Here is a 26,381-nt window from a genome sequence, read left to right on the forward strand (position 1 = left end):
AGCCAAGTTATTGTACCTGAGGAGGGAAATCCCACAAGCGCCTTTCTCTCCTCCCTGGCACTAGAGGTGCAGCAACAATAAATTTAATAACCCATAATTTGCTGCCCTTCCTTCCATGACACCCCAAATCAGCTTGCGTGAGGGACTGCCGCCTCTCTATGCCCAAGGGCAGGGCCAGCCTTGTTACTCAGGTAATGTGTGTGAAAAGTGTGGAGCACTTATACAGCGCTACGTTAAGTATTTATTACCAAAAAAACCCCAACAACCCAGGTCATGCGAGTCTAGGTTCCTGCTCCCTCCAAGTCAGGTGTGTGTGTGTATGTCCGCCTGCCTGTCTCTTTCTCTGTCTCTGTCGGCCAGTTCTGCATGCGCGCGCACAAGCAGCAGCCTACCCGCCGCTCCCGGAGCCTGGCTCTGCAAGCGACAGCGGCCTCTCCTTTCCTCTAGGGGGCGGGCTAGACGGGGCGGAGCGGCGGCGGCGGAGCTGCTGGGCCGCTGGCTGGCGGGCGGCATGGGGCTGTGAGCCGGCCGGGCAGCGCCCAGGCCCCGCGCCCGCCATGCCAGGCAAAGCCCAGCACTTCCAAGGTCCCCAGGTCAGCTGCTGCACCAAGTACCTGCTCTTCGCCTCCAATGTGCTCTTCTGGGTGGGTGAGCGAGCGGGCGCGCGCGCGGGGGGGACGCGGCCCGCCTCGAGGCGTCGGGGGCGCGGTGGGGAGGGGGCTCGCGCCGCCCGCTTCCCGCGGGGGTGCCGAACTAGGAGTGGGGCGTGGGGAGAGACGGGTGGGTCTCCCCTTATTTTCGGCTGCAAGGTCCGGGCCTGGCTCGGGGGTCGCTGGCCTGCCGGGAAGCAGAAGGGGCTCTCCCTCTCCCCTCACCCTCCTTGCGGCGGAAATAATGGAGAGCTGTCTCTCATTTTAAGGGTGCTCCGGTGGAGAGTCTGCAAGAAACTGAGCTTGGGGTGGGGTGGGGAAGGTTTCTTTTTATGAGCGCCCTTTCCCTGGGACGAAGACGCTTCCAGCTAGGATGGTCATTATACTGTACCTGGTTTGGTACATGAATGTGCGAAGCTAGACTGTGATCCGTGTAATCCGGTATTGTCTGAGGGGCAGTATTATACACTTCGGGCAGAGCAGCGGTTTCCCCCACCGCTTACTACCTGAGCTTTTTGTATGCAGAGTATGTGCTCTTCCCAGATTCTTCCTGCTGGTAATGCTCAGCTGTATTTATTGCCAATAGAGTGTCATTCCCTTGCCCCCACGCAAAAAAAGTTATTCTCTGGCTCAGGAGGTTGAAAGAAATTCTGCGCATGTGTGAACAGTGTGCAGCAAACCAGGTGCCCAAAGTCAGCTGCTTTGAAGGCACGTGCGCCAATGTTCTTTAACTACTTACTGTTGCATTGGTTGGTTGCCCCTCATTCAACTTAACCCCCCCTTTCTTGTTCTCAGGTGTGTTTGTTGGGAAGGGTAGTTGCCTTTGCAAGCTGCCATCCAACAAAACTACATTTCCCAGGGAGCAATAGGATGATCTGAGCGCACCCAGTGCCATCAGGTCACACGTGCCACCATTGTGAGCTTGACTAGGAAAGAACTTGCATGTAATGCCTTGGTTCTCTTCCATGAGCGGAAAAGCATCTTCCAGTCAAAGAAGGGCTCTTTATGTCATGATGGCCAACATGGATGGCTTTAAAACAGAAGCAGACAAGTTCAGAGAGAATAAGACTGTCGATAGTAACTACTCAGAACTGCAGTTGGGGAAGAGTTTTGTTGGGCTCAGATGGGCTTCCCATAAGGATTTGCACAGCCACTGTAAGAACAAGATGCTGGACTTGATAGGCCATTGGTCTGGTTCAGCAGAGCTCCAAATCTGATGAGCTTTTCCTAAGCGTTCTCTGAGAAATCTTGTAAATACCGTGGCCATTTGAGACAAGGGGAACTTAGCCACCACTACTTTCAGCCTCCACTGTTCTTGCGTGCTTCACCACCCTCGGCAAAGGAAGTTGTGCTATGGGAAGGTGTGTCCATCTGCCTGTTTGGTTGTATCATATGCTTGTGGTTTACCAGTTGCAGCACTGAGAATCCCTGCATCTGTTTGTTTGTGGCTTTTGCCATTGACTGACATAACCCTCAGAAGGCATTGTGGTAAAGATGGGAGTGGCCTGCGATACTAGACACCAGACTTGCCCTCTGACTCATTTACCACAATATTGTGCTAACAAGTGCATTTTTCTATATAAGACAGTGTTGTGGGTTTAGTTATGGTCCTGTGTGTCTGATTATGACAATACCTATGTATGTTTGCTGTAAAATTGTTCTTAACAGGGGAAATAGGCCCAGAGGGGAAGCCATTTTGCAGCAAGACTGTTGTTTTTACAGGGAAGTTATCCCAAATCCCTGATACACATCATGGTGCCGCAAGCAAGTTACTCCTTTGGAAATGCAAAAGAACTTTGCTTCCAGCTATAATCTACAATGAGACTTGGGTATGCTTCAAAAGTTTCAAAACTCTTACACAGAAAATGCTTCCATGCAGGAGACGTTGCGAAACCATCCCCAGAATGCGTACGCTGCATATACATCATACTGAAGAGCTGCATATGTGCATATTCACATGTAGTTTGCCTACCCCATGTGTAGGCAAACTAAGGCCCGGAGGCTGGATCTGGCTCAATCACCTTCTCAATCCGGCCTGTGGACAGTCCAGGAATCAGCGTGTTTTTACATTAGTAGAATGTGTGCTTTTATTTAAAATGCATCTCTGGGTTATTTGTGGGGCATAGGAATTCGTTCATTCCCCCCCCCAAAAAATATATATATAGTCTGGCCCCCCCACAAGGTCTGAGGGACAGTGGACTGGTCCCCTACTGAAAATGTTTGCTGACCCCTGGTCTACCCATAGATTGCATTGCCTTCTGTTTTGCCCACAAGACAGCTTTCCATGTTGTCATATTTGAAGCTGGCTTGTTTTGACCTGCTGTGATTGTTCCAACCTCTACCAGTCACGTTTGGGAGTGAAAATAAACAAAGTGTTAGTAAGTATGCCTACAGTTTCCAGGGAAGCTGGGATTAGCTAGAGTTGCTTCCCTTAACACATTGCCTGCCCTGATGGGCATTGGACTCCTGCAGTTCCTGTACAGTGAATGTTGCTGTTTGTGAAATATTTATTTATTTTAAAATGTGTCTGGAATAGTACTCTCTGGGCAAGGCCACACGATGCAATTCAAGATGCATAAATAATAAAATCACAAAAGCAACTATTAAGTCAAGATCATAGGGTGGAGAAAGATGTGAACCCAAGATTTCTCCAGATTAAAAATTCCTTCAAGCTTATCTGAAGGGAAAATGGTATTGTCTTGACACGTTTTCTGAAAACCAGTAAGAAGGATGACAGATAAACCTCTTGGGGCGGGGAGTCCTACACTTGGGCTGGGGAACCTTTTGGCCTCCAGGTATTGCTGAACTACAGTTCTCAGCAGCCCTAGCAAGTACAGCCAGTGGTCAGGGATGATAGGAGTTGTGGTCCAGCAACATTTGGATGGCCACAAATTCCGCATTACTGATCTAGATCTTGCAGGTGGCTAGAGCTACCTCAGGTGGCTGGGGGCATTCACAACTGATTCTCCTTGGATGATCTATATGTGCAAGGTGGTAGGAAGCATTCCTTCAGATAAGAACATCTGGTTCATGCAACAGCCGGGACTTGTTTCAACCTGTTGAAGGATGAGGGTGAGTCATGTCTGACATTTTGATAAGGCAGACAACCTGACAGAGTGATCCAGAAATGGGCTGTGCAAAGGTACAGATGCTGTTGTTTAGAAATAAGTTTCCTTGGGTTTTGTGAGTGCTTTGCTTATCCAGAGTTTACTTAAATCCTGGTTCGTTTACAAACCTGTAAGTTTGCCAGATACTGAGTTGGGCTGCTGTTCCATCTAGCCCAGTACAGTACTATCTACTGTGACTGGCAATGGCTCTCCAAGGGTGAAGAGAAGTATTTCCCAGCCTTGGTACCTGAGATCCTTTCACCTGTAGAAGCCACGGATTGACTTACTGTTTACAAAGCATGCACTCAGCCACTGAGTTATGCTTTCTTTTCAGGGGTCCTCCAGATGACTTGTTTATTGAACATTCATCCTGATTTGCTTGCACAAAGCTTATGCGGAGGTTAGATCATACCTTGTTTTTACGGGGCGGTTATAGAACAAGGAACATTCATCTTGATTTGCTTGTGGGTTGTTTACATGTCTTCCTGTGCTTCATTCATCCCTTACGTTTCGGTGCATTTTCCTGCCAACCAACCACAAAGTCCATTTTTTTAATTTCCAAAGTGGATTTGCTCTGCAAGGGACAGCAGCCTTTTAATCCACTTTGATGGCACAAACCCAAAGTTCCGGTATGCACCTGAATCCCTTTCACAGAATAGTAACCATTTGGAAGCCACGTCAGTTAATTCAATTTCTTTTAGTTCTTTGACTTTTCTGTTCTTGGCCCCTTCCATTTTGAACTGTGGGTTTTGCAGGTCATTGTGTACCATGGCCAATTCCAGCTCTCTCCTGCCATTTCCATGTTTCTGGAATATGACTGCCTGTATACAACAAGGTTAGCCAACAGAGTGCTTTTAAATGTTTTGGATTGCAATTTCCATCAGCCCCAGCCAGCATGACCAATGGCCAGGAGTAATGATAGATGTAATTTAAAAGCATCTGGATGGCATCATGTTGGCTAGCCCTGTTGTATACAAACAGTTCTTTTCCAGAGACAGTGTGGTAGCTTGTATTGTCCATGGTACACAATGACCTCCAAAACACATGGAGACTACCTGAAGAGGGGGAAATGCAGCACAGGACACTCTCAGCTTACTTCCAGAAATAGTGTGTAAAGCCAAAATTGAGTTCAATGTCACGTGGGATTGCTAAAGTACTTTTTCCTGGATGCCCTCTCCCTTTCTATGTTTTATTTTTGCCAAGCACATAAAGCTGAATGGACACATGCTAAAGGCACATAAGCTGCAAGTTACCAGTACTTTTACGTTACCTTCTGGGTGTACACAACCCTAATCAGTGTCCCCTCTAGGTAGGCTGATGTCTTAACTATATCTCCATTATACACCGCTAGAATTTTGGTGCTGGCTGCTGCATTTTGGGGGCACACAACAAAATGCCTGGCAAAGTTCCAAATGCAATAGCCCCTGGTCCTGAAAACTTTTCTTGGCTTTTCATGAAGTCAGATCAAGGAGTACTCACGCTGGGTCGAAACAGAGAGCCAAATACTTCAGTGGAATTTTTCTTTGAGTTCCCAGCTGAAGTGCTTATTTTGCATTAGGAGATTGTGGGGTGTGTGTAAGCAGCGGGTGTGTGGGTTGGGACTGAGAGCTTTTATTGGCATGACAGGACCTCCCAGCTGTGTATTATGCAAGTTTGATTTGTGTTGCTTCCAGAACTTTGATCTTTTTCTCTAGGAAGGGTTTACTTGTCTATCACTATACCTTGTTTGATCTGTCTCCCACCCCTTTTCCTTCTTCTCTCCAGAAGAAAAAGCATAAAAAAACCAGAGAGGGAGGGGAAATCACCATAAATGAGACACAAAGAGGATCACCTGGGTATGAGTATTGCATCAGCAAAAATGGTTCAATAGAGAGGGTTGGCATGGGAGAATCAGATTCACTCCATACATCAGTTAATGAAGGATTTGGGGAAATTGTATTTCCTCAGACCTTTTTGTCTGCATTAGCTTGCCTGATGGAATTGAGAGATAAAGGTAACTAAAGATGAATGCTTATCCTTTCAGAGTCCTAGTTTATTTGAAACATTTTTGCTCCCCTCTTTAGCCAAAGAGGCTCCCCAAGTGGCTTACAAAAAACTGTGGTAAGACATTTGCTTGCCTCAGACTTTAAATCTAAAAGGCAAAACACACAAAGAAAAAGGGATGGGGAGGGAGGAGGCCTTGGGCACCAGTTCTTAAAGTTATTGTTCTTATAACACAGTTATTTAGTTCTATTTGTGTAGATTTTAGCTGTCTAAGAGAGCAACTGCTCTCTGGAAAAAAACACTTTTCCTTCCCCACCACCAATCAAATCTGGCAGCTAAGCAGGTAACACACAGTTCACCCAAGTTTAGCTGTCAGAACTCAGTGGCAGCTGAAATCTGCATTGAGGGCCGGACTTGATGGAGTTGCCCTCCCTTGCTCATGTAATGGTGATGAAAGAAGCCATACTTCATTGTATTATTACCTAGTCCTAGTGGGTGGCAAATTGATCTTCTGAACAGGATTTGTTGCTGGCATCAATCTTTGCTTTGGAGATCTTTAAGCTATAGCATCCATCATCTTAGGTCAGAAGGTGGTAGAAATAGCAAGATTGAAGTGTCCAGGTTGACATTGAGGGATAAGGTTGTCCAGGATTGTAGGGTGAACCATAAGCAGCACCCTGGAAGGCCTTGTGGCTACAGGCCAGGATGCTATCTTTTAACAAGCTAAAGTCATCATTACAGTCGTACCTTGGGTTGTCCAACAGAATCCATTCCAGAAGTCCATTCAACTTCTAAAATGTTCACAAACCAAAGAACGGCTTCCGATTGGCTGATTGGCCCCAGAAAAATGCCAACAGCCAAAACAAATGTTTGGCTTCCAAAAAACATTCACAAACCGGAACACTTACTTCCGGGTTTGTGGCGTTCGGGAGCCAAAATGTACGTGTTCCAAGGCATTTGACAACCAAGGTACGACTGTATTGGCTTTTGTGTAGTCAGTAGTGTATTTGCATGAGTCCCAAAGTAGTGACAAATTAGCACTACCAAACCAGGGCAAAGTTTTTACAACAGTGACTTGATTTTCGAAAGTCACTTTGTAATGCTTTTACTGTGCCAAAAATGTGTCAGGAATTGGGCCATAGCCGAGATGGATCTGAATAGCCCTAGCTTTGCCCAAACTCTGCTTGTCTTTGTCTGAGGCATGCAAAATCATTGAGAGACTTTGGCAGGCCAGATGTGAGGCTGGCTTTAGGCAGAGGGCTGGTTCGGATGTAACGATCACAGCTTAATAAACCATGATTTATTAAGCCAAGAATGAGTTCTCTGCTTCCTCCTCCTTTAGTTCACAGGCTACACTTATCCTGTCCTGATTTGTTTAAGATTTAAACATTGAGCCACAGGATATGATCCTAGTTGTTGCGATTAAACCACAGTTTCCCTGTTCACATGCAACAGGAAACTGCAGTTTAAACAAAGCATGATAAAAAGGTGAAGTCCTCATGCAGGGTTGGCGGGCTCAGGCATGATGCCTGTTCTTGGCTTAACACACCTTGTTTTATTAAGCCAAAATCTTTCCGTCTGAATGGGCACAATGTTAAACAGTACTCTGTGTACTGATGTTGCTTCTTTTGCATATCATCACCTCCATGTTGGAGCATCCCTGGAGCTCCGGAGCCCCTTGTCTCCCATCACATAAATTTCCTTTGTGGCACCTACATGCAGCTCCCCACAGACAGTGGGGTAAGCATGCAGCAATTGCCCTAGGAAAGAGGCAGGGCCTTATTAGTGGGCAAGGGGAGAGCTCTGACCAATGCTGCTGCTGTTTCAGGAACGTTCCAACTCCTACCACGGGAACAGAGCAGCCATTGTCTGCATTGTGCCAGGCTTTGAATTGCTCCAGACGCTGTGTCTCCAGCCTTCTGTTTTCCAAGACTGGCAAGCCAGGACCCATATCGGGGGTGGGGGTGGGGAGTGGCCTGTTAGTGTCAGTGGGACTGGAAAAGTGTGGCAATTCAGTGCGTTCTATCCTGCAGTGGTGTAAAGTTGGCCTTGTAAGATCTCTCTCAGAAAGAGAAGTTGATCCCCTTTATTAAGAGTCTCGATTAGGTGTTGGCTCCAAGGGTGCAGGGCTGGGAGATATTCTACATCAGGGGTGGGAAACCCTTCTCAGCCTCTCATGCACAAAGCATCAGTGGGAGATCCCAGAAGCAAACATTGGCAGAGCAGATCATGTACATCTTACCTTTATTTGGCTAGACTAGTTTCTACAGGCATTCTACATGCCCCATCTCTATCCTCCATCCGGACAAGCAAGAGGATTTATCAGAGTTCAGGGACACATTCCAGCCAGGCAGAAACCCTCAGGGTGTGAAGTAGGCCCAGTGAGAGGGGTGGGCTGAGGGGAGGGAAAGCCAGATAGAGAGACCTAGAAGGCAGCATTCAACCCCAAGCCCTGAGGTTCCCCATCCCTGGCCTAGATGTCTCATTCAGAGTGGGCCTCCTCTTAGCTGGAGAGCTGGTGGTCTTGGGATCTAAACAGCTCCATGCCTTTGATTGAGGCACACAGGAAGTATCTGCTGCTCCATAACAAATTCACGGAGGAGAAGGCTATCAATGGCTACTAGCCACAAGGGCTATATTCTGCCCCCTCTGTCAGAGGCAGTAGGCCTCTAAATACTACTTGCTGGAGCACAGTAGTGGGAAGAGGGCTGTTGCCTTTATGTCCTGCTTATGAGATTCCTGAATTTGATTGGTGAATGTGAGGACAAAGATGATGGACAGATGGCATTTCGTCTCATCCAGATGGCCTGTTCTTAATTGTGTGAATTTTGTGCCCTCCAATTGCTCCTACTTAATAGGTACAGCAATTGCTTTCTTGCTGCGTGTTCTGAATGGGTACCTAATGCTGTAATATATCCATCAGGCATCCGGATCCAAGGATATAACAGTGGATGCAGTTTAGATTTGTAAAACTGTACATCCTGCGCTCCATGTTTGGAAGTTGCATTTCAGAAATACGCAAGGAAGCATGTGGTGCCCCTGTCTTCCTCTGTTACTTTCTGAAGTTTGGGAAATCAAAAAGTCATTTTGTGAAAAGGATCTTTAAAAAACAAAACAAAAACGGTGGATGTTTTGAGTTGAGCTTCTCTCACTCAAAGTTCCAGTCTGCTAGTCATGACCTCCATACCTCTTCCCCTTTGTGCCTGACTCACCCTCCCCTGTCTCAAGATGTGGCAGTGAGCTGAAATGAAACCTAATTCCTTACCCAAAACCACAAATCAACTGCTGTCCTAAACACCCACTAGGGAGTAAATCCCTCTGGACAAAGTGAGGTCTACTTTAGAATAAAGATCTATAGGGTTGTGTTGTCAATTATGCAATGGAAATAAAAATGCTGAGTGTGTGTGTGAGAGGGAATATGAAATGTTTCCACTTTCAAAATTTAGGTTTTCAGAATTTTTTTCCAGGCAGGATATAGGCCTATCTGATTGCTAGGTTCTGGGACTCAGATCAGAAGAGGATACACACTGTTTTGGTCCTGCTGATCCTCTAACCAAAGTCCACTGAAAGGCACTATCATTCCTAGGGATGGATTCAGTTAAGTTCATGCACCTGTAGGAGCCAGCACAACAGAGTCCTGCTAGTGCAACGGGACTTCCTCCTTGCACTTCCACCCCACCCGCCATTGGCTCTGGAGAACCACCAGAACAGCACAAAGCAGGAGGAGAGGGGGAATCGTTCTGTCGGGCAAGCTGAGATGCTTGCGCTGATGGAACAATTAGAAGAGCACAACGCTGAATTCTTCCCTCAGTCTCAATCATGCTGCCATGCCTGGGAAATGCCATGCATTGCTAATGAGTTGCAGGTGGCTGCAGTGCTTAGAAGTGGGCATGCATTGGGGAGTAGGTGCTGGAGAGACTGGAGGTCCCGTTGGGATGGAGTACAGTTCCTTGGCAACATCTTCACCTAGCCTGGTCCTCACTGATCCCCTGCATCTAGGGGAACTTGAACATACCTTGTCAGGTCTTAACTGACTCTAAAAGCTTCAAGCCGTGTGGAAGATGATAGAAGATGAATACTTCTTTATGTTATTTCTCAGCAGTTCGTGCAGCACATGGGAGATTGCTGTGTGTTTTGCATGGGAGGCAGATGGTGAAGTGGATCCTGGTAGACTTATTACCCACTGCCTTGCGTGACATCTTTAGGAGAAGAAAAGGCTAAGGAGTAAACCCTACACAAATCCAGAATGGGGTCCCTAAAGTGGTTGGATGGCTCATGTACACCTCTTTCCGGCAACTCCTGCAGCCAAGCTGGTACCAAACGCATTGCTCTGCTTTTCTTTGGACTGCATCAGCGAGGCCAAGGGGGGGGGGTCTTGTCATCTGGCCAGTCCAGGACCTCCATACACACTGCCCAAGGGAGGCCACTTCAGTGCTGCTAATGCAGCAGGAAGCAGCCATTATGAGTTACTGGTCTTTGCAGCCGCAGCAGGCACTGTAATTCTCCAGTGGTTTGGCTTCACCCCCAGAGGTGCACTCCATTGTCTCTCGAGACAGATGGATGCCAACAATGCAACAGATTTGGTGCAAAGATTCCTGTAATGTGTGTTAGGGTGTGCTCCTCCTGCTTGCTGTGTTCTCCATAACACTGTGCTCTTTCCTCTTTTCCAGTTGCTGGGGGCTGCCTTCCTGGCCATTGGTCTGTGGGCCTGGGCAGAAAAGGTAAGTGTGGCTGCTGCCTTGGACCATAGTAATGACGAATTTTCTGGCTGGTGCTATTTAATGTTCTCACTGGCGTTCAGGATTATAGATGTCTCTAGTGCTCTTAGCCGTGGTGTTAGGTTCCTGAAACAAACATGCCTGTAAACTAACCCAGGTTCTGGAAGTAAGTAGCTTATCCCCTCTGACTAGGTGAAAAGGACAAGTGATTGACAGGCCTCTGCCTCTGAGCACTTTGTGGCACATAGCTGTGCTGCCAGCTCTTAACAAGTGAGCTGAGGTAACCAATCATTTTCTTCTAGCCGGCAAGGATACTCTAGTTCACCAGTGAGCGACGTTCATTAGAAACACCAAGGAAGGGATTCAACATTGCAACTTCTCTGATGCTTCTGTCAGCACAAGCATTTGTGGTTCCTGGGTAAAATTATCTCCCGTCTCTTCCATGCAGTATTCTGGGGACCCTGACCCTCCAGAGTGGATCTGGGCGAGGTGAAGTGGGGGGGAGAGAAACCCCATTGCACTCTTGTAAGCCCTTGCTCTGACTTCTGCTAGCATGCCAGGCTAGTTGGATCCAGGCCCCAGATCCTCTATGTCAGTTTATTAAGGACCCAGTGTTGGACTGAAAATACAGACTTGTGCAATGATCTTAAAACACACTTCTGGGTGTAAGTTTCATAGGATCATAGAAGTGTAGAGTTGGAAGGTATTTCTAGGATCATCTAGTTCAACTCCCTACAATGCAGGAATCTTTCTCCTAACATGGGGCTTGAATCCTTTTGAAATAAGTGTTCCTGTTTTCCAGGTAAAGTGGGTGGTATTCAGCCACGTTTTACTAAAAGTAGGCCCACTGAAATTAATGAACATGACTAAGTTGTGCCTATAAATTTCAGGAGTTTGACTGAGTAAAACTTAGTTGAGTACCATCCAGTGGGAGGAATTCACCATAGAGCTATGGCAGTCATTCTGCAGGGTCTCTCAACACCCCCTTGAGCCTTTTTTGGGGGGGTAGGGTGGGGTAGGGGTAAAGCCCCAAAGCACTAGAAGGAGCGCTTGTGCTGGCTTCCACTAACGAGACTTGTTAGTTGAATCCTGCCCAGTATCTTTGTGGTGCCAGCTTATACATCAAATTGAATTTCCAAGTTTCAAGTCCTTATCAGGTATACAGCAGGCCTATGTGCAAACTGAGGACTTCAATACCAGGTGACAGGTTGCATGTTTGAAATGAGCTGTCTGTCAGAGTTTATGACCACAGACGGGCCTTTCATATGACATGACATCGCCTCAAATATGGTGCTTTTCAGTTGAATTGGCTCAGGCTGCCCACTGTTGAAAAATCAAGGGATGTGCTTGCATGTGTTTACTAGTCCTTTGTAGAGGTAATCAATGTAGGGTACACTGCAGTAATGCCTACTTCCATTCTGAACCCTGATCCCTTGTGTTACAAGCTGTTTTACACACGTACAGCAGAGCTCCCACTCCAAAACATCACTTTTATTGTACTTGGCTCAGCAGGATAACTCTCCTGGGATTTACAGCAAATCCCTTCCTCTCCCCAGAGTCACTGCACATTTATACTGAGAGCCTCGTTTTCTTCCCACCTCCCCTTCTAACCCCAGTAAATCATCCTAAACAGAATGTGTGGTGTCCTATCAATAAAGAAGAAATATTGAGTCCTGTGACTTGTGAATTTCAGGTCCTAATGCTCAAAGAAGGATGCTGCTGTTACTTGCAGTGCTGGGAAAGGGTTGTGGGTAGCGGATTCTGTATCCCAGTGGTGGCTGACCTTTTTTTCTTTTTGGTTCAATGGCCACATTTACCCTTAGCCAATCCAGTGGTGGAGGCGACCAGAACAGGGTTGGCCACTCCCTCTCGCACACACACTTTCACATGCACACTCACATGCAGGAGACTGAGGCACACAGTGTCCCTCCTTAGCTGATCCAGGCAGAGCAGCTGAAGAGGAGGGTTTACTGCCCTGTACTGTGTCCTCTTCAATTCCCCACCCCCCTTTTTTTTACTTCTGCCACCCAAATTGGCCACATCAGCCCCTTGAGCTGGGGGTTAGCTGCTTCTCCTGTATCCCAAAGATGGGGGAGCAAGGTCCCGCAAAGCTTGGCGAAATCTATCAGGGTCCATCAGCCTCTGCGGGCAAGCCCAAATCGGCTCGCCGCCTAAGCAGGGTGGGGGTGGAAAGTCAATCCTGGCTTTCAGAGCGTAGTGATCAGACCATGGCACCTTCATCGAAGGAGACATGATCACATCTATACCTACGCCAAAGATCAAATCCAGCGTGTGGCCTGCTTGATGTGTGGGGCCCGAAACAACCTGGGAGAGCCCTAGTGTCGCCATGGAAGACACCAGGTCCAGAGCCTGTGAGGAGGGAGTGGCATCAGCATGGATGTTAAAGTCCCCCAATACCAATAGGTTAGGGTGTTGGCTTTTTGCAGTATAGTAACGCTGCAGAGAGCTTGCTGGGGAGATCATGCATCAAAAAGAAAGGACTCAAAAAGTACTTAAAGGTTTTAATAAGAAAAACAAAAACTCCATTTACACTAAATACATCAACAAACCAACATGACCCAACCACCAACCCATCCCCCAGGGTAAATGGGAGAGCTAGGTGCTGCTCCTTATATACTCTACCCAAATGCTGACACGCCTTAATCAAATACAACTCAGCAGCACCTGCTATGTTTCACAGCTGTAAAGCTGGGTCTCGTTATCTTGCTCTGGCCCTTGCTCCGGCCCCTTAAAGACATACACATGGAGTGGAACAATGATGAACCTTTACATTTAAAGAAACCATTCAACATTTCCCCTGCGGTTCATCATTGTGGAACAAAGACATAAAGCATACTTTGTACATGTCTTTCATGTGTGATGTAAACTGCAACCTATAATGTTTGGTATGTTTAAGGTACATCACCACTTTCTTAAGAGCAGAGAAACATTGCATAGTGGGCTTTTCCACACTGTGAAGCATCTTTTAACAAAAGCTTAACTGTTTCAATTTACACTTGGTGAATAACACAAATCATAATCTTCGCCTGGAATTTGTTGAAAACCTCTAGCAACTAGTCTTGCCTTGTACCTTACAACTTCATTTTTGTCATTCATTTTAACTCTATAAACCCATTTTGAATCAATAAGTCTCATATCTGGGGTTTGTGGTACGAGAGACCAAGTGTTATGCTCTTTTAAAGAAGCTATCTCAGAGTTCATAGCTTTATACCAATTTACAGCTTGGTGCTTAGGTAAATTCTGAACATCATTGTAGCTTTTTGGCTCAAAAACCACCTTATTGGCATACACAGTATTAAAATGTTCATCTGCAAAACGTTGTGGCTTCTGCCTCTTTCTATCTGAACGTCTCAGTCCGGAAGGAGAGTCAGACTCCTCAGACTTAATGGGACTAAGTGAACTACTAGTTTCAGGTTGTAAATCATCATTGTCAGACTGAAGAGGTGCCTGTAGGCTAAGCTCACGGTCAGAAAACTCAAGAGAATCTAACCTCCCCTCGGGTGCCTGTGACTTTAAATCATCAAACAAATTATCCGATTCAACAGGCTTTTTGTCTTTCCCCATTAATTCAGAAGCACCATTTTCTCCTGCTGCTGCTTCTTCCTCTTCTTCCTCAGTATCATTTATACCATCAGTATCTTGGAAAACAGCAACCCCATTCCAATTTACAGTTTGTATCATGCTTCTGGTAATATGAAATTTGCCAGTTGCTGGTATGTAAATTCTGTACGCCCCCTGCTGGTAGCCCATTAATTTGCCCTGAACACTACGTTCACCCAATTTCTGCTTAGCAGGATAATGCATAATTACATCTGAACCCCAAATACGTAGGTATTTCAGATTAGGGTGTTTTTTAAACAGCTTCTCATAGGGGGTGACATCTAAACCAGAATGATAACTGCGATTTCTAACATAACAAAAGGCATTGAGTGCTTCAGCCCAAAACGCTTTGGGCAGATTAGCATTGTGCAGATAAGTTTTAACCCCTGCCTGCAGGTCACGCTGCACAACTTCAACAAGCCCATTTTGCCAGGGACTTTGGGGGCAAGATAACTCATGAGTGGTCCCCTGCGCTTCCAGGAATTTCTCAAAATCCTCAGAAACAAATTCCCCGCCCCGGTTAGAAAACAGGTTCTTAATAGGTCTGTTAAAGTGCGTTTTTACCCAGTTGCAAAAAACCTTATACTTCTCAAATGCTTGGGACTTCTCAGCTATTGCATAAGTCCAACAGTATCTACTATACTGGTCTATGAGGGTAAGCCAGTACTTAGAACCTCCTAATGATGGTGGGAGTGGCCCAACTAAATCACAATGTACACGCTCAAATGGCTCAGTTACTTTCCTATCTGAGCACCTACCCATGCGTGCAACCTTAATCTTATTCTTGCAACAAGATAGACACTGCATAAAGAATTTACATGGTTTTAAGTTGAGGCCATTGACAATATTCTGTGTCTTAATTACATCAGCAAAATTCAGGTGTCCCAGAATTCTGTGCGCCATGTGGACACACCCAGAATGTGGCCTTACATTCCTCAACCCCTGGCTTGACTGTGCTGCTCTGCAATTTATAGGCGATTGGGAGTAGGTGCGAAAATACAGTCTATATAAACCATCAGATTCCCGGGCATACAATAGACGTTTGTTCCCCTCGAAAAACTCACACATTGACTTTAAGAAACGCACAGTTATCCCTTGATGAGCAAAGCACCTTACTGATAATAAATTGTCCACTGACGGGCAGTAAATGCAGTTTGCTATTGTAATGTTTAAAGAGTCAAGTTTAACAGTACCCCTGCCAAGCGACTGCAGGACTTGTGAATTGGCTAAATGTACATTACCAATTTCCTCTTCAAAAGAAATAAACAAGCTTCGATCATTGCAGACATGCTGAGATGCTCCTGAGTCGATAACAAAAGACTTCCACTTGGCATCTTTAACTCTTTTACGATCTTTAGTCCGAGCGTGAAAAGCTCGCAGCTCGTTTCTGTCTCTACGGTACGATGTCGGCTGCTGGACTGACGACCGTGATTGACGAACAGAAACAGACTTGGGAGTACTTTGCTTTCTTTTGGATCTGCAGTCCCTTGCAAAATGTCCTTGCTTATTGCAGAACCAACAACGCTTTGCAGCTTTAAATGCAGTTGTATCACCACAGGTTTGCATATGGTGTTCCTCATTCTTTCTGGAAACAGGAGTGCTTATGGCACAAGCCTCCCTTCTATCCAACTCGCCCATTAATCTTGCCGTTACCCCTTCCACAGTTAATTGTGCTGGTGGAACGGCAGATATCTGGCTAGCTATACAATCAAAGTCCTCATTAAGGGAACAAAGGATGATAAAAACATACTGAATATCAGGTACCTCCATGTCCCTTCGAATTAATTCGCCGCGTATTGCCTCCAGACGTCTCAAGTGTGCTGCCAAATCTCCACCAGGCTGCAACTTCGTCTGGTACAACTGCTTGAAAAACGTCAATGCAGACGCTGACTCTTTTCTAACATGCACTGCTGCAAGACTGTCCCACATTTCTTTGGCAGTTTTCTTATTTCTTATATAGACTACTTGCTGGTCGCTGACTGCCAAATTAATTATCGCCCTGGCTTTTGCATCTCCTTTCGACCAAGCATTAGTTACAGGGTTAGGAGGGTCATCAGTTACATAGGTCCATACTTCTCTAGAGGTCAAAAGCGCCTCCACCCGAAAAGACCATAAACTATAGTTCTCATCTGTTAGCTGTGGGAAGACCAGAGCCTTCTCAGCTTCAGGAACCCGGTCAAGCATTCTGGAACTCTTCCAGACCCACAAAAACTACGCTAACAGGAGAAGGAGTTTTCAAACCTTTCTCAGAGTCCAAAAATATGCAGTCATCCACTCAGCAGCTGGGCCCATAACCAAAGATGTTGGCTTTTTGCAGTATAGTAACGCTGCAGAGAGCTTGCTGGGGAGATCATGCATCAAAAAGAAAGGACTCAAAAAGTACTTAAAGGTTTTAATAAGAAAAACAAAAACTCCATTTACACTAAATACATCAACAAACCAACATGACCCAACCACCAACCCATCCCCCAGGGTAAATGGGAGAGCTAGGTGCTGCTCCTTATATACTCTACCCAAATGCTGACACGCCTTAATCAAATACAACTCAGCAGCACCTGCTATGTTTCACAGCTGTAAAGCTGGGTCTCGTTATCTTGCTCTGGCCCTTGCTCCGGCCCCTTAAAGACATACACATGGAGTGGAACAATGATGAACCTTTACATTTAAAGAAACCATTCAACATAGGGAACTCCAAGACCCAGCCGGCCACCGCCTCCAATAGGCTTGACAGGGTGGCTGCTGGTGTGCTAGGTGGCCGGTACACCAGCCAGACAGCCAAGCTCACCTCAGAGCCCCACACTAGGCCAACACATTCAATGCCGGGGATCGATGGCGATGGTAGAGCCCTGAAAGGACAATCTTCCCAGATTAATAATGCCACCCCTCCCCCCCCGGCCCACAGTCCGCGACTGGTGGAGGACGGAGAAACCCGGGGGCGCCATCTCTCGTAAGGTAACTGTTGCCCCTTCGTGCACCCAGGTCTCCGTCACACAAGCCAGGTCGACCCCCTGTGAGATAAAGAAATCTCGTAGGGTGGCGGTTTTATTGCCTATAGACCTGGCATTGCACAGCACCAGTGATGGAGCTGAGTAATCCTTGCTCATCCTACCCTTGTCCCTCGGGATGGGGCGCAGATTGGAAGGGGTACGAGCGTATCCATATCTCGATCCCCTTCGCCTATAACATCTGCCCCCACCGCCATACCTCCCTCGCCCCTCCACGGTAGCAATCCCAGGCCTCATAGTAGCCTCCATTGATGGCAATTAATGTTACAGTGGTGCCCCGCAAGACGAATGCCTCGCAAGATGGAAAACTCGCTAGACGAAAGAGTTTTTCGTTTTGGAGGTACTTTGCAAAACTAATTTCCTATGGGCTTGCTTCGCAAGACGAAAATGTCTTGCGAGTTCCTGCGGGTTTTTTCCCCTTCCCCCCTTTTTCTAAGCCGCTAAGCCGCTTATCAGCTGATCCGATAAGCCGCTAATAGCGCTAATCCGCTAATCCGTCAATGGGCTTGCTTCACAGGACGAAAAAACCGCTAGACGAAGAGAATCACAGAACGGGTTCTTTTCGTCTTGCGAGGCACCACTGTATTCTTTCGCAGCCTAAAACAATAAAACCTTAAAACAATAAAAACAAAAACAACCCAGAAAACAATAAAACAATACAAATAAAAACTGCAAAAATTACAAATTCATCAAAATCTAACAAATTCCCAAGCCCACCCAAACATCCATCCCACCCCCATATATAAAAAATCTAAAGGGAAAGGAAAATATTAAAATAAAAAAAGCATCAAGAGGTTGGAATCACCCAGCACCCTTTGAGCCTAGTTTAGACATAATTAGTAAACCATGGTTTGTTGTTACATCTAAGCAGGGACTCATGTCTCTTGTATCCAGTGGTTTTTGGGAAGCGCCAGCTCCTCTGAATCTAAATAATGGAAACGAGAATGTAAGAATTCTTTTGATACGTCAAACCAAGGGTCCATCTAGCCCTGTAGCATCCTATTTCCTTCCAGCAGTGGCCAGCCAGGTGCTTCTGGGAGCTGCCCAGCCTTCAGCTGTTGTCCTTAGCACCTGCTGTTCAGAGGTATGCTGCTGCTGTTCATGGAGGCTCCATTTGTCTATAAGAACTAGTATCCAACACTACGCTTATCTCCCATGAATCTGTCTAATCGTTTTAATGCTGTCTCAGCAAGTCGTTGCCACACACCCTAACCCTGTTGCTGTCCCTGGCCTGCACGGTAGCTTCCATATAAGCCACAGGAGTAGCAGTGTTGGTGCATTACCACTAATATTACTATAAATTGCAATAAAACTCCTATTCCGTGTGTGTCCATGGTGATGCGCTCCCTTAGAAACAGACTCCTGTCTTCCCCTGCTCTGCTCTTGGAACATGGCAAGACAAGGGATGTTCTCCTTTCTGCTACCTGCTCCTCCATCTTCTCAAAGAGTATTTAGCTCTTCAGAGCAGGTACCACACCTCCCTTTCCCAACCTGGTGCCCTCTGCAGCTGTGAAGGCTGGGGGTGCTGGGAGCTGGAGTCTGAAAACATCCTGAGCTCACTGCATTGGGGAAGGCTGTGTTACATGATTCACAAAAGTGGTCTTAAATCAGCCACTTCTGCTTTGAAGAAGAAGCAACCAGTTCCTTCCTGAGATTAGTCTCTCTCCCCACTCCTTCTCTTTGACCCCAAAGGGGCAGTTTACTGCGCACAGCTCGTATTTTTTTAAAGCCTCAATAACATAACAGGTAGTTTGACCTTCACTCTGTTACGGTTATTACTGCTAGTAGTTAACCAGTGAGTCATTTGCTGTAATAACTGTTGTGATTTACATGATCGTAGCATTAAAAGTGTTACACATCAGTGCTGTGAACTTGGGAGTCATCCATCCCTTCTCCCCGCAGGGCGTGCTTTCCAACCTGTCGTCCATCACAGACCTGGGTGGCTTTGACCCTGTCTGGCTCTTCCTTGTGGTCGGAGGGGTGATGTTCGTCCTGGGGTTTGCTGGCTGCATTGGAGCCTTGAGGGAAAACACTTTCCTGCTCAAATTTGTAAGTCTTTGGGTCTTCCTGCTTTCCCATTCTGGGCGGTGGGAGCTGAATAACATGAGCTGGGCGCATCATGCTCAGATCTCAGCTTGGCAAAATGCAGCACATCAATACCTAGGAGTGGGCTCCTTTCTGTCTCAGCCTCCTTGGGCCTTAGGAACTAATGCTGGAGCCTGGAGGGAGGCTGAGTGCAGTCATTGCTGCACAAGGAAGGCCAACTGCAATCAGGGGTTTCCCTAGATAGTACAAGGAAGATCAGGGCAAGCTGAGGAAGGAACACTGAATGTACTACCGTATTTTTCGCTCTATAACACGCAGATTTTTTCTCCTAAAAAGGAAGGGGAAATGTCTGTGCGTGTTATGCAGCGAATGTGTGGTCTCTGGAGCCGAAAAATAAGGCAAAAATCAAACCGTGCTTCAGGGAGAAGGGAGCTCCGTGAGACAGGAAGTTGCTGCTTTCCTGCATTCTGCCTCAGGGTCTTACTGCGTCCCTGCTCTGTTTCGTTGCTGTGTTTGCTCAAACGGAACAAAGAGCAGGGAAAGCCCCTCCCCTCCAGGCAAGTAGAGGGGAAAGCAGAGCGTCGCTCTATCCTCTCCCTGCTCCGGAGGGAACAATGTTTGTGAAGGGAAGAGAGATTACAGGTTCGGCTTAAAATTCTGATTTGACTTCCTGCTTTTTGTTTTTGGAGACACACAGCATTCAAATATGCTTTCTTCCATTTAAAAGGATGAAATCCTTAAACAGTGGCTGGCTTGTGTGGGTGGGTGGGGGGAAACTTTTGCCTTCCTTTCCTCACGTTATAGCCCTCTCCTGCATTCTTAGCCTTCTGTGTTTTTCCTTCCCTCCCCACTTAAAATGTGGTTACAAAGCATGGATCCACATGGATCCTCAGGAACTTTGCATTGGGTCACCCCAAATTCACCATCAGAGCACACAGCATGTCCATGGCTACAGCCTGCCCCCCCAAAATCACACACCCATTGTTGCCTGGGGCTGCAATGGTGCAAAAACGTGGTTACAAAGCATGGATCCACATGGATCCTCAGGATCTTTGCATTGGGTCAGCCAAAATTCACCATCAGATCACATAGCATGTCCATGGCTACAGCCTGCCCCCCCCCCCAAATCACGCACCCACTGTTGCCTGGGGCTGCAATGGTGCAAAAACGTGGTTACAAAGCATGGATCCACAGGGATTCTCAGGATTTTTGCATTGGGTCACCCCAAATTCACCATCAGATCACATGTCTGTGGCCACAGCATGAAGCACAAAAATGATACGTCCACTGTTTCATTCAGAATATTTTTTCCCTTGTTTTCCTCCTCTAAAAACGATCTGCGTGTTATGGTCAGGTGCGTGTTATAGAGCGAAAAATACGGTACTTGGAATGGAAGGACTGAGCAGGGAGCCAACATTTTTTGGGTGGGCTATGGAGGTTAGAATGAGAAGTACGCATGGGAATGAAACTGGAGTACATGCACTCTGTTCCTAGTGCTTCTGCATTTTAACTTCTGTTACCTTCCTTTGGGGAAAATATCGTAATAACACCTTGATTTCCTTCTACTTCAGAAGTTTCAGAGGAAGTGAGCAGCACTAGTATTGAGTATTAGCACAGCATTTTTAGGTTTTGATATCGGCAAGTCCTAGGCTCTGTGGTTTAACCCACAGCGCCACCCGCGTCCCTTTTGATATCTTAGTGTGATTTAAGAGACACTTAAGGGTAAAGGGACCCTTGACCATTAGGTCCAGTCGTAGTTGACTCTGGGGTTGCGGCGCTTATCTCGCTTTATTGGCCAAGGGAGCTGGTATACAGCTTCCGGGTCATGTGGCCAGCATGATTAAGCTGCTTCTGGTGAACCAGAGCAGCATACGGAAACGCCGTTTACCTTCCCGCTGGAGCGGTACCTATTTATCTACTTGCACTTTGATGTGCTTTTGAACTCCTAGGTTGGCAGGAGCAAGGACTGAGCAACGGGACCTCACCCCGTCGCAGGGATTCAAACCGCCGACCTTCTGATCGGCAAGCCCTAGGCTCTGTGGTTTAACCCACAGCGCCACCCGCTTCCCAAGAGACACTTACTGTTTTTCTTACTCTTACGTATTTATAATCTGCCTTAACAAACAAGTTCTCAGGGCAGCCTTCTTCCCCTGTGAGATGTGACTGTCTGATAAATGTGAGGGCGATCCTTATCCTGCAGCCATGCGCTGCCTGGACGTCCCCAGGATTCCCCTGCCTTACTCTCTGACCTCTCTCTGCTTTGCCCTCAGTTCTCTGTGTTCCTGGGGCTCATTTTTTTCCTGGAGCTGACCGCTGGTGTCCTGGCCTTCATCTTCAAGGACTGGATCAAAGATCAGCTCAATTTCTTCATCAACAATAACGTCAAGGCCTACCGCGATGACATCGACCTGCAGAACCTCATAGACTTTGCTCAGGAATATGTGAGTTGTACGATTGCCCTGAGCGATCTGTTTGTTCTGGGGCTGGTGGAGTGTGTGGCGCTGTACTGTGGAAAGACCCTGCTTGTGCACATGATAGTTTGGGAAGCCATTCTGGCCACCTGTGGAGATTCCAGTGCTGCTGGCTGGCCTGTTCTTTCTCCCCAAAGTTGTATTTTCTGCGGTCAGAAAAGAGATGGAAGAAACATAGGGAAAATGAAGGAGAACCGTGATGTGATGACAGTGTTAACATAGATACCTATGACAAGCGAGTGAGCAACGCATGGTGTTTCCAGATTAATAGGTACCCAGTGTAAAAGCATCCTCTGCACCCCGTGGGATTAGAGTGGTAATGGTTACCAAGCGCACACCAGAGCTGACGCTGCCATCTGGTGGCAGCTGATGAAGCTGCAGGGTTGCAGAAATGCTTCCAGCAGCCTGTATCCTAAAGTGACAGGGACTCTGTGCTGTCTTCCGTGAAAGGCCTCATCCTATATAGCCGGGGTTGGAAACCTCCTGCCCGTGGGCCTAATGAGATCAGCTGGGTCTCCCAATTTGGCCTGCTACACCATTTTGCCCAAGCCAAGCCTAGGTTCCCTACACCTGACCTCGTGTACAGAGCATGTAAAGATGCAGCTGGGCCAAGGAGTTTTGCAAGCGCTGCAAAGCCCTGTGCACAATGCTACGTTTAGACTTATAAAGTGCAGTGCACAGACCTGTGCAAGCCCTGCCGATCAGCTGATCGTAAACATGGGCAAAAGCAGGTCACATGACACCATTGGGATATCAGGTGATTGGCAGGTGGACAGTCCTACCCACCTTTCAAATTTGGAGTGCTGGGATGCAGAAGTTAAGGATTCAGCCCATGGGTCAGATCCATTTCCCCACTCCTGCTGTGTAATATTTTGCCCGCAACAGGTCCTTCCTTTTGACCATATCTGTCCCTTTTGTCCATTTTTGTTCCGTACCCATCTGATGCTCTCTAGATGTTGATGGACTCCAACTCCCATTGACCCCAGCCAGCATGGCCAAGTAGTCAAGAATGGCTGTAGCTGTAGTTCAAAACATATGGAGGGCACCCATTTGAGGAAGGCAGCATTGGTGTTTTTGTGGGTAACTGGTTGCTGGACACTTACGCTGGTTAAAACTGTCTCCCTGTACAGTGGTCTTGCTGTGGGGCTCATGGCCCTAATGACTGGAACCTCAACATTTATTTCAACTGCACTGACTCCAACCCCAGCAGGGAGCGCTGCGGGGTGCCCTTCTCCTGCTGTGTCAAGGACCCTGCGGTAAGGAGCTGAAAGGAGAGGGGTGGTGAATAGGCCTTAAACCTCAGGAACAAGGGTGAATTCTTTGCTGCTCATTCGCTCCAGACCTATGGAGAGCACACTTAAGCTGAGACATTAATAGAGCAATTGCTCAAGTGTATGAATCATTGCCTAATGGCAGAGATGAGGAACCTGTGACCTTCGAGATGTTGTTGGACTCCCATCAGCCCCCACTTTTGGCCATTCTGGCTGGGGCTGATGGGAGCTGGAGTCCAAGAACATTTGCACCTAGTGTACATAGGAGGCCAGGTTAAAAATACAGTGATCTGGACGGGCACAACTTTCTGTTTCATGAGCTATATTGGATTGGGTTGGGGGGTAGATGGCGGAACCAAGGGCTGCAGCTGAGGTATTTGGGAAGGTGTGTCATGCAAAGCCAAGTGTTGGAGAGATTTAGGGGGCAAAGTAGTGAGACCTTTCTCGGGGAAGTGGTTAGAGAGCTTTCCAGTATGGTTTGATTAGCTTTGGGTCTGTTGTTTCCACAGGAGGATGTTCTCAACACGCAGTGTGGCTATGATGTCCGCCTTAAACTGGTGAGAGCTGGGTTGGTATGTCTGGGCCCTGGGTGGGAGGAGGCAGGCAGATGTGCTTCCTAGAAGGCACATCATGGGACCAGGCGCAACTGGCAACGGAACAAGTTAGCATTCTGGATTAAGGGCAGAAATAATAAAGCAAGGGGTGGGCCTGTGCATGTTCTAAATGGGGGGCTGCAGAAGTGGGACCAAGTGGCTAGGTTGGGGTGGGCTGGGACTAGTGGCCACAGAGCAAATATTATTTTTGCCACTGGGCACAGAGGATTGTAGCATTTCAGCTGAAGCGGTTCCCTCGTCTCTGGGCAGAAGATGGTTCTATGCATCCCTCCTTCCAGAGCTGTTCACCCGCTTTGCCTTCTCTGCAGGAGCTGGAGCAGCAGAGCTTCATCCATACCAAAGGATGTGCTGGCCAGTTTGAGAAATGGCTCCAGGACAATCTCATTGTGGTAGCCGGGACTTTTGTGGGCGTTGCGCTGCTCCAGGTATATAAGCTGCTGCTGCTGCTGTGAAGCTGAGGTGGTGGTTGTTTTTGCAGGATAAAGTGCCTCTGAACTCTATATTGTAAAGCAATAACCCGCAAAAAAGGCATCCCAAACCTAAGCCCACCCAAGCCTTGTTCAGATACTTAAACTCACATGTTCTTTATTGTGCAAAGGGGCAGGGCAGGCAGGGTTGCGCTTGTTAGCCCTGCCCCCTCTGTCGCATCCCCATTGCCAGCCCCTTCGTCTTCCACACATTGGAAGGCAAACATCTGCAATGGGGATCCTGCACTCACTCCACCTCGAACTGCCTTTTCTCTCTTCTGTGCCTGCCTCTCATTCTATTTGCCATTGTACTGCAAAGGCAAAACTGCCCAAGACCTCCCCCTCGCCCCTGTGTGGCAGTAATAATACTGAGTTGAAAGCTGTGAAAAGATGGAATCAATATCCTTCCTGATGGTCCCAGCTTTGTATAGTGCTTGTGTGCATGCGTACAAGTGCTTCTCATTCTCTTTAACGTGCACCATCCTCAACCTTGTATTTCAGATCTTTGGTATCTGCATGGCACAGAACCTCGTAAGCGACATCAATGCCGTGAAAGCCAACTGGTGACACCAGAGCAAGGCCTGTGTCGCCTTCCCCAGGCCCACAGCGCCCTCCGCAGGACTGAAGCCGCAATCCTAGCCACAGCCACAGGATGCCGCTGTGCCATTGACCAGCTGTTTTTGTGTGGGTAGCCAGCGCTACCGGTATTAATGGCTCCCCGGCGCCCTTCCATATCGTCCTCTTCCTGGTTGGGGTGCACATGGCATATGAGCTGCGGGTGGCCAATGTAAATAGTATTTATTATAGGACATTCTGGACAGGACTCCTTCCACCGCTACCCTCACTGCAATATTTGTGGAGCCAGGCAGCCTGTTGCACCTGCAGGCCAGAGACTCTGAAGGCCAAATGACACAGGGAGCTCTGGGGCTGAGTAGGTGCCACCCACAGGAACCCCAGGCGGATAAGGCACAGCCCCTACGGCTTCTTGTTGGGAAGCTGGTTGGAACCACTGTCTTGTTTCTGCTGCCTGGTGCAGCCCTGACATTTGTACCCTCCCTTAAGCCTCTACTTCCAGGAGGGGAAATATGTGGCTCATCTGACATTGTTGGACTCCAGCTCCCATCGGCCCTAGGGGGTGGGCAAGGGATGATGGGAGTTGTAGTCCAGCAACAGTAGGAGTGCCATGGGATCCTTGTCCCTGCTGTACTTGAATTTTCTGTGCTCCCCTCTCTCTCCATCTGCTCAGGTCTCCTCTATGTCGGGGGATTGGATTAGGAGGACACGAGGTTATGTACCCTGCTCTCCCCCCCCCCCATGCAAACCAATATGACTCTTGGCTCATGTGGGTCACACTGTTGGTCTCTGCCCTCTCTCTCTCTCTCTCTCTCTCTTAGGATCAGAATCCAGCCCAAAGTATTAAGCATAGGACAAGACCCGCTGCCGCATCCCCTTTCCCATCACAACTCAGCCCTACCTGCTTTGTTTTCCAAAGGGTTTTCAGAGGCCCTGTTTCGACAGCTATGCACACACAGGCAAAGCTGGACATGGGTTCAGCTGCTTCCCCCAAGAGAGAGAGCCAATCTGTACAAAAGCTGTGCTGGGTTTAAAACACTGGAACACAGCTAACACCTGCTCTGGCACAAAGAGTAAGACTCCCTTGTGTGTCAGAGAGAGAGAGAGAGAAACTACATGTTTCTTTATCTCCAGGCTTACCTGGATTCACTTGTGTAAGAAATATGCAAACCTTTGTATGCAATTCCATCTCCTTTCATGTATTTGTCTGTGGGACCCACAGGGAGCACTCCTGGCTAAGCTGAACAAAGTTTTGGCCTTGCCTGCACCTCGTGCTCTGTCCACCCCATAAGCCCTGCAGGACCCCCACCCCCAGTGCTTCTTTGGGAGCCCGCTGGTGGCACTTCTGAGAGGGCACATGTTCGGGAAGGTGCATTTTGTTCTGCGCTTGGATTTGTTGTCATTTTCTTGCTCTCTTTCGGTTGGCATTCTTCCCTAATCCCCCTGGACTCTGCTGCTAACAGGACTGATCCGACCGTCTGGGATTTTGCTGTACCCAATAATAAAGCAACCCCTACCAAACGATTGTTATGCTCTTTTTACTCTAACCCCCACCCCCAAAAAACAGGGTGGTCTTTGTGCTTAAGCAGTGATTTCTCTGCTGTTTTTAGGAGCATACAAAGCTGCCTTATACTGAACCAGACCTTTGATCCATCTAGCTCAGTATAGTCTACATCAGTTTCCCAAACTTGGGTCTCTGGCTGTTTTTGGACTACAACTCCCATCATCCCTGACCACTGAGTCCTGCTAGCTAGGGGTGATGGGGGTTGTAGTTCCAAAACAGCCCAAGGCCCAAGTTTGGGAAACTCTGGACTACATTGACTGGCAGTGGCTCCCCAGGGTTTCAGGCAGGATC

The 26,381-nt window shown here is 47.5% G+C and overlaps 1 protein-coding gene across 2 annotated transcripts; it reads left to right on the forward strand.

The window, feature by feature from the left end:
* The first annotated feature begins 478 nt into the window (after positions 1 to 478).
* TSPAN17 (tetraspanin 17) lies at positions 479 to 26,047 on the forward strand. 2 transcript variants are annotated; one of them, XM_082213582.1, is made up of 8 exons: positions 479 to 644; positions 10,411 to 10,461; positions 18,987 to 19,133; positions 21,401 to 21,571; positions 22,732 to 22,857; positions 23,382 to 23,429; positions 23,795 to 23,911; positions 24,455 to 26,047. In XM_082213582.1, exons 1-8 carry the CDS (start codon positions 558 to 560, stop codon positions 24,518 to 24,520), a joined length of 813 nt encoding a protein of 270 aa, XP_082069708.1. In that variant the 5' UTR covers positions 479 to 557; the 3' UTR covers positions 24,521 to 26,047. The 2 variants fall into 2 exon arrangements, with proteins under 2 accessions (XP_082069708.1, XP_082069709.1); XM_082213583.1 differs by having other exon boundaries at positions 481 to 593.
* Positions 26,048 to 26,381: the final 334 nt, after the last annotated feature.

Source organism: Podarcis vaucheri (genome assembly GCF_965113315.1).
Source record: "Podarcis vaucheri genome assembly, chromosome: 2".
NCBI classification, from domain to species: domain Eukaryota; kingdom Metazoa; phylum Chordata; class Lepidosauria; order Squamata; family Lacertidae; genus Podarcis; species Podarcis vaucheri.